Here is a 12,523-nt window from a genome sequence, read left to right on the forward strand (position 1 = left end):
AATGTTTCATTTGATATATATATATATATATATATATATATATATATATATATATATATAGAGTATGTCTCTTGTGAGACCGTCTCACGAATCTTTATCTGTAAGACGGGTCATCTTTACCGATATTCACAATAAAAAATAATACTCTTAGCATAAAAAATAATATTTTTTCATGGATGACCCAAATAAAATATATGTATCACAAAATACGACTCTTCTTATTCATATTCATAACAAAATATGTTAATCAAAACAAGTTTTAGAAACAATCTTAGTACTCCATTTTTTCTTCGATTTTCATCCGAAATTCTTATTTCATTTTTTTCTCGAGATGATTTTCCTCCCAATCGCCCTTTCTTCAAGTTGGTATGATTCAGATTTTGATCACAAATCGTCTGAATTTAGTAGTATTCTTATTACCATTAAAAACTCATCATTCTATACAATATTGTTGGAGAATTCAAGAAATACCATTGTGCAAGGAAGATTTCGCTCAATTGCCGGTTATGGCTATAAGTTGTAAGTTCATGAATTTATGTATGAGGAAATAAGTATTTCAAGTGCTATATGTTTTGATTTTCTAATATTCTTTATGCTTATAATGCTTATTGACTTCAAAAAAATCATGCCGGAATCTTTTATTTATTCTTTTAATTTTTTTAATTGCTTATTTCGATATTTTTTTGCCATTATATATCTTGATACTTTCATATATTATGCTATATTATACACACATAATTTATATATACTGCCTTCAAGATAGTTGAACTTATACTTCTTCAAAAATTATTTGAAAATTAATTTAATTTACACATATTCACAAATATCAATTAAACTATACTATATTAATATTAATTTTAAATTGGCAAGAAGCATGGATTTTTTTAATTTTTATTTTCTTGAGAGAGCGAGAAGCTTCTTTTTCTTGACCTAATAAATGTTATCCAACCAGAAAAAGCTGAGAGTTCATTAATACAGTTTGAATGCACATGCCATATTCTTGTATGTTTGAGCTGGTAAAACAAAACAAAACACAACAAAAAAATAAACTGCAGAAATGATAAAAACAAACTTGAATATTATATTAATTATTATAGTAAATTTATGGAGTCATGGTGATCAAAACTCCATTGAAAAAATTTGCAAAAAATTCCTGATCGAAAATCAAACAAAGGTAAAATCCAATGAGTAAAATCCGAAATATTGAACATATATATAAATATAGATCACATGCATAACAAATAATTCATGACTGATCTGTAAATTTAGTTAAATAATGAACAAAAATGTTAATTAATTAACTAATAGTCTCAGTTAATTTGATCTGCATATCAAATTATTCATTCTATCGGTCTCAAATCTCATTACTGATGGTGTTCTTATTCTGAAGCATGGAGTTTTTGCAATGTGCAATTGCGCTCTGAATTGCACTCTGCAGTTCCTCCATTGATGAAGCATCTGAATGACACATGCCGGATCCTGCACGAACCATTTTTGAGAACCCGATCCCGTTTCTAGCGTGGTTAGGTGATGATCCAATCGATGATGGGCAGCTGGAAATGGAACTTCTTCTTCTGGGATAGATCAAATTTCCTGAAAAAGAAGTGTTCTGCGGCGGATAATTTAGACGCGTTGTTGATTCTTGATCTTTATCTTTCATCATGCACAGGGTTGCACTAGTGGGATTCGGGATTTTTGATGACGGAGGAGGAGGGGGACGAGCTGGTGGACGGCATGGCGGCGGAGGAGACATTTTCTGTTGCTGCTGCTGTTGTTTTTGGGAAAGCTTTTCGTATAAAGGCTTCACCTTTTTAAAGTACTTGCGTATGACATCTTTGGCGCTTGAACTCACTCTCTTCACGGCGGTGGCGCCGGATAACGGTGGAGCCGGGTTCTTGTGTTCCTTACGGAAAACGGAGGAGAATTTCGGAAGGGAGAAGTATTTTGATGGTTTTCTTGAGTGGAAGTTGAATGGATTATGATTCGCGGTGATGGGGGAGAGTCGTTTGAATTCGTCGTCAGCGACGGAGCTAGGCCGGGAGGATTCGCAATCGTGGTTGTGGAGGAGGTCGGTGGAGGAGGAGTCGGAGGAATGGGAGGCTGTGGAGTCACGGGAGGCGGTGGTTGTGGTGTCGGAAGAGGAGGAGGTGGAGGGGGAGGAGAGAAGTAGGGTCCGGACCATGGAGAGGCGGGGGGAGAGTTGTAACGGGAGGAGCTGTCCTTTGCAGAAGAGCTCGTCGGCGGGACAGAGGGCCGCGGTGGACTTATGCGGGGAGAGAGAGATAGTGAACTCGAACGAGGAGGAGGAGGAAGAAGAAAAGGAGTGGGTAGGGGAAGAGGGGAGGGTGTGAGATCTGGTGGCGGAATGCCGGTGGTTTTGCGAGCGCCGCCCCATGGTGGTGGTGGTGGTGGTGGCCGGTCACGTTATCTTTTGTTTAGGGAAAAAGATGAAAGAATATATATAGCTTGGAACGAGTTTGCATAGTGAATGAGATATAAATGTGGTAGCAAAAAAAGTACAATTATTAGCTTGCAAAACTAGTTGAACAATTAAATATATAAATAAATAACCAAAACCTTGATTTGATTTTTATTTAATTTAATTTAGGATTAAATTTCAAATTTACCGTTAATATAATTTATTTATTTTAAATTGTTTTCAATTGAATTTTTGACATTAAACATTTGGAGCAGTTGGTAATTAATTGGAAAGGAGCTATGCAAGGCGCTGCCCCTGCTTGATAGTCATATGGACCTATGGTCACGTGATGGAGATTAGCTCCGGTTAGCTGTCACGTGAAATCTGGAGGTGTGACTTATAATATATAAAAATTCGTGTGAAACGATCTTATAGGTCGTATTTCGTGGAACAGATATCTTATTTGTGTCATTCATGAAAAAATATTATTTTTTATGCTAAAAGTACTATATTTTATTGTGAATATCGGTAGGATTGACCCGTCTCACAGATAAAGATTCGTGAGAACGTCTTACAAGAGACCTACTCATAATAATATGTTTTTTTTTACACACAAATTACGTTTATGAAAATAGTTTACAATTACTAAACATTAAGTATGAGGGACAATAACATTTTTCTAATATAACTTGTATAATTTTATTTTTTTTATGCTATCGTTCCATTCACCATCTAGTATACGAAATTGCTTTTTTAAAAAATCATTTTTAACCTTTCTTCGATATAATGCTCATGTAGCATCGGAAAATGATGTTTTGACACTAAAAAATATTGACGTAGATAGTTGGATGTCAGATGAAAATGAATAAAAATAAGAAAAAATACAAGTCAATTGACGAAAATTCAAGTTTTTATATGTATAATTTGTCTTATACTCAATTATAGTTTGCTATTCATGGAGCATTATATTAATGCTGCTCATGTTCCAAAACACTGTTAAATATAAATAGTAATGCACATTGCACAGTTACCAACTTATACAGCTAACAATCCAACTCATTTCTAAATTACTTTAGTAATTTTGGTTACGTTTTCTTATTACACAATACTCAACATATATAAAACAAATGTTGGACCATTGATCACAGTTAAATAATTTATGAGTAAATAAATAGGAATTTTTTTTGTCTTTTACGATTTTGGTTTAAATTTCAGTCTTAGTATGTTTTTTTTTTTTTGCAGTTTTATTATTTTAATTGGAGTGTTGACGTAGCTCTGACGTGTGTAATGTCATATTAATATTCTTAATCACTGAAATTGTAAAAAAAATTGAAAGATATGCAATAAGAAATGACCAAATTGCAAAATAAAATGACCAAAATTGTATTTTCTCTAAATAAACATAATGCAAATTATTCGTCCTCAGATCTGAGGACAATGTTTTATGATTTTCTTTGTTTTTTTGAAGGTCAATGCTTGTACTTTATTGAATATCTAAAATTTCATTTGTTACAAGACAAATCAACCAAATAGGAAAATCTCCAGTCTCCCACACAGAATGAAAGGAGAAAGAAACTGCAAAAGAAGCGATCGAGTGTGCAACTGCATTCGCCGATCGTCGAATATGGCTCAGCGAAGTGTTACTTAAGGAGTCCAGGAGAATTCTGATATCTGTAGCAATTGACCTTACGTAACTGAGATTCTCTTCCAACCTTGTGACTGCTTGCACGGCTAGTAGAAAATCTGAGGTGACTTGATGAAGCGATAGGTTGTTCATTTGCGAGATCTTTAAACCGCTTTCAATAGCCATAAGTTCAGCATATGTGATAGATTGAGGTTTGTTAATTTTCTTTCCAAACGCAAGAACTGGTTGCCCCTCATGGTTTCTGACCACCCCTCCAATTGCATAACAATTTGATTCTTCATTATAAGCTGCATCAACATCCAATTTGAGTTTGTCTTTTGGTAGAGCAACCCATTTCCCAGGTGAAGTACACTAGCGAGTTCCCAACAGAGGAGAGAGAGCTAGTCTCGAATGTTGGAAATCATGTAATAGAGTCTCACTCCAGTCAGTACTAATACCGCAAGAACATTCTTTTTTCTTGTGAATCAATCTCAGTCGTTCCGACCAGGTTGCCCAAGCTCGCATTGCAAACAATTCAAATTCTATTTTACTAATCTTCTCTTTCATCCACAGAAAAACATCAAACAAATTCAAATGCCTAACTTGTTTCAGGAACGACCAAAAGTAAGTCCTTTTCCATGCAGGATTTGATTACAGGACACGCGATTAAGGCATGGCTTGTCGAATCACACACGGATTGGCACAACGGGCACATATCAGAGACTGGGACATGGTGGGTTAATAAGTTTTGTTCTGTATGTATTATGTCAAGCACAGCTCTCCAACAAAATATCCTGACTTTCGGAGGGATTGAGAGAGCCAAAAGATATTGCCACCAACTTTTCAAGAACTTGAGGTAGATACCGGAGAGTCATAAAAGCCCATAGCTACCTTGTACCCATCTTGAACCGAGTATTTTCCCTTCGGATCAAAGATCCAATACCTGTAGTCCTCATGATGTGTCGAAGAGATAGGAATGACTAGGATCTTTGCAACCAGGTAGTTCGAGAAATGCTGGCGAACCGTCGATTCATTCCATTTTCGATTTTCAATAAGATCTTGTACCAACATATTATTATTCTGCATCTCTGTAGGAATAGCACAACCCCAAGAGCTCAGTATCCATCTATCTCTATTCAATGCAATCCTGGCTCCATCTCCCACATGCCAACAAAGTCCCTTCTCTAGTAAGGGTCTGCTCCACAGTATGGAGCGCCAGAGGTACGAAGGGTTATTACCAAGGCCAGCAGCCATGATGTCTTGGTGCTTGAAATAGTGTGCTTTAAGAACACGAGCTACCAGGGAGTCTGGATCCACAATGATACGCCATATCTGCTTAGCCAAAAGAGCCTTATTAAAGGTTTCCAGATGGCGGAAACCCAAACCTCCCATGCATTTAGGCAGACAAAGAGCTTTCCAAGATTTCCAATGCATCCGATTCTTCCCCGCATCAACACCCCACCAGAAATTTGAGCATTCACGCTCAATCTCTGCACAAACCGATTTAGGGATACGAAAGCAAGACATAGCATATGTAGGGATAGCCTGTACCACCGATTTTATCAGAGTCTCTTTCCCACCTGCTGAGAATACTTTGTTGCCCCAACCTTGTATCCTCTGTACAGCTCTTTCCACTAAATATCTAAATTGTAGCTTCTTGTTTTTAGTGGAGAACACCGGGAGTCCCAGATAGATATCATGACCTTGCACCATTGAAATAGCCAGGCGTGCTTTAATGTTCTCTGCTAGTTGAGCGTCTGTGTTCGGGCTAAAAGACAGTGAGGACTTCTCTCAAAGTTAATAAGCTGCCCGAGGCCCTTTCATAGGATAATAGACAATTTCTTATAGCCTCTCAATCTGCCATTGTTTCTCTGAAGAAAAGTAGGATATCATCTGCAAAGAAGAGGTGAGTAATAGCGAGGCAAGACGATGCAATACAAACTCCAGTTAATAAGCGATGCTCTTCCAGAGATAAAAGGGCACAAGAGAGTCCATGTGCACATAAAACAAATAAATAGGGAGAAAGAAGATCTCCATGTCTTAAGCATCTGCTTGGAATGACATTACCAATTATATCACCGTTTATAGAGAAGGAGTATCTGACAGTACGAACGCACCTCATGATCTTTTCCACCCAGATTGGTGAAAAGCCCAGTCTGATCATCATACCTTCAAGAAAGCTCCACTCTATCATAGGCTTTACTCATATCGAGTTGTAATGCTCCATATCCCTTCTGGCCTTGCTTTCGGCTTCGGATCCAATGTAAAGCTTCGAACCCCAAGATAATATTATCATAAATAAGTCGACCCGGGATGAAAGCACTTTGGAACTCATTCACTGTTCTATTTAAGATAGGACTCAACCTGTAAGTCAAACTGGGAGCGACTATTTTGTAGCAGACGTTGCAGAGACTGATCGGACGGAAATCCTTCATAGTCATAGGCTGCTGGATTTTCGGCACTAGTGTAACAATTGTGTCGTTCCAGTCATCAACAGTCTCTCCTTGATTAAGTATTTTCAATATGGCTACTGTTACCTCATCTCCTATCACATCCCAGAGTTTCTGATAGAAAAAAACTGACGTACCATCTGGACCTGAGGTTTTGTCTGGATGCATGTCAAACACAGCCTTCCTTACTTCAGCAGCTGAGAAAGGGGCACAGAGAACATCGTTAACTTGCTCATCAATTGTTTCGGGTACGCAACTCAGAATAGTATTCTTTTCATTCTCAGTAGGATTGTTAAAACTAAAAAGATTTGTGAAATAATGTTCAACAATCTCAGACATGCCCCTCTTGTCTGAACACCAATCCCCGTGAGCCGAGACCAGCCCACTAATAAAATTGGTATATATGAGCGTTTAATTAATTAATTAAAATTATTGATGCACATGATTAACTAGTATCCAACTCGTTTGATGCACATGATATTAAGATTAGTATATATGAGCGTTTAATTAATTAATTAAAATTATTTATATAATGAATATATTTAATTATTATATAAAATTTGTATAGTTTATTTAATATTTTATAGAATATGGAGAACTGAATATATAAAAGTAAAATAAATCTAAAACTGTAATCGAAATTAAATGAAATGATAAGATTAATGAAAACATTTAAGGGAGTGTTATTTCACTCTACTTTTTTTACAATATATTTCATATTTCTTTCTATATTATAAAATACATAATATTTTCTCAAATGATTTTTTAAAATATTGATATAAACATACAAATTTGTGATACAGATCTTCTACGCAATATGACTAATGAAAAATATATTTTTTGTCAAAATAATTATTTTTCACTCAAGATAAAGACAAAGTCGACTCGTCTCATAAATATAGATCTGTGAGATTGTCTCAAAATAGACTTAGTCAAACTAATTTAGGTAAAAAAAAAATTTTAACCTTGAATACTATTTTGTAAATATGTTGACAAACAATTTAATTAGAATATTGATTTCTAATATTTTTTAGATATTGTAATACATTATTATAAAATAATATTGTTGTTAGTAATTTTTCCTTCAAAAATACTTTGTAGCGAATTTTTAAATAGTTTATTTTTTTCCAAATAATTATTTTTAATTTTAATTATAATATTTATTTAATTTAATTAATTAAAAAAAGAATTGTAAATGTTTGCGTAGTTCGTAGTAATCATGTATGTTATTGTAAATTTAAGTTTCTCGAATAAATTTATCTTTAATGAAATGATAAATATTTGTGCTATTATATTTTATTGTAAATTATTATTCTAATTATATTAATATATTTTGTTTAATACTATTTCAAAATCAATACATACAAATAAATATATAAGAAATATTATTATTTTTAAAAAATTAATTAATTAATAATATTGAAAATTGGAACATTATTAAATATAACATTAATTCACTTTTATTTCTGTTTTAGCATTTATGTTTGGGCCAAGTCATCGCAACCCTCATGGTAACACCTGATGGCTTACTCACAGAACTTCACCCCCGTCAGTGGAGCTTGTGCCTTCCAAATCTCGAATCCAAGACCTTCACGATAAGCACCTAGATAAAAGAAACTTGCCCAAGCATGACCCAAAAGGGATGGTAACCATTGTCCTTGCGTTAATTATCATGCATAAATTTTGATAATTATTTGAAAAGGAATTTTATTTCCTTGATATATTTTTCTTTTTTATCTTTAATATTTTGCCTTTCTAGACATGAGGATAATCTCGAAATTGATGATATGATCTCGTATAAATTCAATATGTGATATAAGACTATATTTGATATGACTCTTAATATCTTTAAGATATGATATCACAATATCTTTAAGATATTATCCATGTTTTAAATTAATGTCAAAGTTTGTGCAATTGAAGAATCTAAAGACACTTCAACAATCAACCTGGATGAATTAATGAGTTCACTCAGAACTTTTGAGATGAATCTTGATTTACAAAAGAAGGATAAAGGGAAGACAATAGCCCTTGAAGTTTCAACTGACTCTTATGATGAAATCCTTCAAATATCTAAAGAAGTGAATGAATCTGATTTAGGTAAAGATTCTATCTCTCTAATTACTAAAAAATTCGGGGATTACTTGAAGAAAATGAGATAGAAGAAGAAAATTGGACAAAAATCTGTGTTGCCCAATATCACCACTTCTGCAAAAGCTCAAAAGTTTACTCCTATGAAAGGACAATTTCGACCAAAAACTGAATTGCAAATCCAATCAAATATCAGAAATTTGGACTCAGTACAATGCAGAGAGTGTTCTGGATTTGGACACTATGCCAATGAGTGTGCCAATCGACTTCGGAGAAACAAAGGCATGGTTGTCACTTTGAGTGATGAAGAGTCTGATGATGATCAAGGATCAAATGAATCTGAAAAACACACATCGTTGTCTGCTGTGATCAAGGAGAAGCGTTCAATGCAAATCAATCCTTTGGGTGTTGCCACAGGTGTTGCAATACCTGGTCGCAACATCTCTTCAAATTCAGTGTGTCTTAATTCTACAACCCTTGGTGAATCAAGTCAGTCTAAAAACCAAGAAGTAGATGATGATGAAGTCACTCTGGAAAGTGTGCAGACAATGTATGAAGAATTGTATGAAGACTGGATCAAAAAAAATAAAGTGAATGCAATTCTCTCCAAAGAGAACACTGAGCTGAAGTCACAAGTATCACGACTTGAAGTAATCTTAAGAAAGATCTGGAATTATGCAAAGTCAAGGAAGAGCTTGGAGAAGCAACTCAAATTCTTGCGAAGCTTAATTCAAGTTCATCCAAACTTGATTCACTCTTGATGATTGGAAAGAATGACAAAGCTGGACTTGGTTATACGAATCACCAATTTGAAATAGGAGAGTCTTCCAACACTGAAAGAAAACCAACTGTCTTTGTCAAAGGAAGTGCTGAAATCTCGAATGCTACATACACTGAAAAAGGTGTTTCATCAAAGAGGCAAATATCTACAAAGAAGTCCAAGTCCAGAAAACGCCACTTTATCTGCCACTATTGCTTTAGACCTGGTCATATCAAACCCTACTGTTTTAAACTGAGAGATGACTACAAAAGATGGGAATCTGAACAGGTGTTGCCACAGGTGTTGTACAACATCCGGCGTAACACTGCCAATAGGAAACCATCGGTAAAAAGGGTTTGGGTGCCAAAGGCTAATATTCAATGTTCTGTTATTTATACTTCGTTAAAAACTAACATTGCAGGAATATGGTACTTTGAGAGTAGCTGTTCACGCCACATGACAGGTTCTAAAGACTATTTGACTGACTATGTTGAACTAAGGAATGGTCATGTGACATATGGTGGAGGTGCTAAAGGAAGAATAGCTGGCAAAGGGACCTTGAATGTTGATGGACTGCCTAGTCTACACAATGTGCTTTATGTCGAAGGACTTAACTCAAACTTAATAAGCATAAGTCAACTTTGTGATGATGGTTTACATGTTAAGTTTGATAAAGACAATTGTGAAGTTTTTGATAATACTGATACATGTATTTTGACAGGTACAAGGTCGTCTGACAATTGTTATCAACTTGGAGAGGACCCTGTATGCAATCATTCAAAAGTAAGTGAACTAAACTTGTGGCATCAAAAATTGGGTCATGCAAACTTCAAGACATTAAAGAACCTTGGTAAGTACGATGCTGTGAGAGGTATGCCGAATTTATCCTCTGGAATTCCTTATGTTTGTGGTGCATGTCAAAAGGGTAAGCAAACACGTGTTCCCCATCAAGTGTTGCAACACTTTGGAACAACACGGTGTCTTGAACTCTTGCACATGGATCTTATGGATCCAATGGAAGTGGAAAGCCTTGGAGGGTAAGAAGTATTCATGTGTTTGTGTGGATGATTTCTCTCGCTTTATATGGGTAAGTTTTCTTAGAGAAAAATCCGACACATTTGCTGTTTTTAAGAAATTACATGCTAAGATTACTAATCTACATGATTTAAGGGTTGGTAAGATAAGGACCGATCATGGTAAAGAATTTGAAAACTCACACTTTATATCATTCTGTGAAAAGAGAGGGATAACTCATGAATTTTCGGCCCCTAAGACTCCTCAACAAAATGGAATAGCCGAAAGGAAGAATAGGACACAGCAAGAAATGGCTAGGTTCATGTTGAGTTCAAAGAATATTTCAAAACAATTTTGGGCCGAGGCCTTAAACACAGCATGTCATATTTCAAACCGTGTGTACTTAAGGAGTGGTTCTACTATGACATCCTATGAAATCATCATGGGAAAGAGGCCAAACCTGAAGTACTTTCATGTTTTTGGGTGTGTATGTTATGTTTTGAATGACCGAGACCATCTTGCAAAGTTTGACTCTAAAAGTGACAAGTGTTTATTTCTTGGTTATTCATCCAATAGTCGTGCATATCGCGTGTATAATCTCAGAACAAGAACGACTATGGAATATATTAACGTTGTTTTTGACGATCTTGCAGATCTAACGGGAAAAACAATCGAGGACGATATTGATGGGCTACTGAACATAAGTGAGACACTGCCTAACACAGATGTTGCACCCGGTGTTGTAACACCTGAGACAACACCTGCACTGGCAGAATCAAATGATGAACCAGGAGAATATACTGAAAATGATGATGTTGTAACCAATGAAGGGATTGATATTCCCAGTAAGATTCAGAAAAATCATCCATCATCTCAGATCAATGGAGAAGCATTTGGAGGAATGCAAACTAGAAGAAAGGAGAAGGTAGATTATCGGAAAATGATGGGTCTAGTATGCATGACTTCCGTATACTCTCAAGTAAGCCATTCTTGTTTTGTTTCGCTCATTGAACCCAAAAATATAAATGAAGCCTTAAAAGATGAATTTTGGGTTGATGCGATGCATGAGGAACTTGAACAATTTGTTAGGAATGATGTGTGGGATTTGGTTCCCAGACCTGATAATGTGAATGTTATTGGAACCAAATGGATTTTTAAAAACAAAACTGATGAATCTGGGATTGTTGTGAGAAATAAAGCTAGGTTAGTTGCTCAAGGGTATACTCAAATTGAAGGAATTGATTTTGATGAGACATTTGCCCCTGTTGCCCGGATTGAGTCAGTCCGACTTTTACTTGCTATCGCTTGTCACATGGACATAAAACTATATCAAATGGATGTGAAAAGTGCCTTTTTGAACGGCATTTTGAATGAAGAAGCTTATGTAAGCCAACCTAAAGGGTTCGAAGATCCAAACCACCCGAACCATGTCTACAAGTTGAAGAAGGCACTTTATGGACTTAAACAAGCTCCACGAGCATGGTATGGTAGGCTTACTGAATATCTGCTTGACTTAGGCTTCAAACGAGGTGAGGTTGATAAAATCCTTTTTATTCAAAAATCGAAGCATGATATTCTTGTGTGTCAAATTTATGTGGATGACATCATTTTTGGTGCTTCTTCTCAAAAGCATGTTGATGAATTTGTTAAATGCATGTCTACCACATTTGAAATGAGCATGGTAGGAGAATTAAGTTTCTTTCTTGGATTGCAAATTAAACAAATGCATGATGGTATCTTTCTGTGTCAATCCAAGTATGCCAAGAATTTGGTGAAGAAATTTTCTACCGAGAACAATAAACACATGAAAACACCAATGGGGTCGACTGAAAAATTGTCCAAAGACGATGTTGCTGCAGGTGTTGACAACACCCAGTATCGCAGAATCATAGGCAGTCTTCTTTACTTAAGTGCAAGTCGTCCCGACATCATGTTTAGTGTATGTTTGTGCGCCAGGTACCAGGCTGATCCTAAAGTCACTCATTTAAAAGCTGTCAAAAGAATTTTGAGATATATAGCCGGGACAGTTAACTTAGGTTTGTGATACACCAAAGAAACAAACACAAATCTAGTGGGGTTTAGTGATGCTGACTGGGCTGGAAATCTAGATGATAGGAAGAGTACCACTGGATGATGTTTTTATCTAGGTAACAATTTGGTGTCAT

The 12,523-nt window shown here is 35.6% G+C and overlaps 1 protein-coding gene across 1 annotated transcript; it reads right to left on the reverse strand.

Moving 5' to 3' along the window:
• Positions 1-1,185: 1,185 nt before the first annotated feature.
• Positions 1,186-2,486, reverse strand: LOC142543416 (putative membrane-associated kinase regulator 1). The gene has a single exon (XM_075650661.1). The coding sequence runs from the start codon at positions 2,393-2,395 to the stop codon at positions 1,355-1,357; it is 1,041 nt and encodes a 346-aa protein (XP_075506776.1). The 5' UTR covers positions 2,396-2,486; the 3' UTR covers positions 1,186-1,354.
• Between the last annotated feature and the right edge of the window lie 10,037 nt (positions 2,487-12,523).

This window comes from Primulina tabacum, chromosome 4 (genome assembly GCF_025594145.1).
Source record: "Primulina tabacum isolate GXHZ01 chromosome 4, ASM2559414v2, whole genome shotgun sequence".
In the NCBI taxonomy this organism is placed as follows: domain Eukaryota; kingdom Viridiplantae; phylum Streptophyta; class Magnoliopsida; order Lamiales; family Gesneriaceae; genus Primulina; species Primulina tabacum.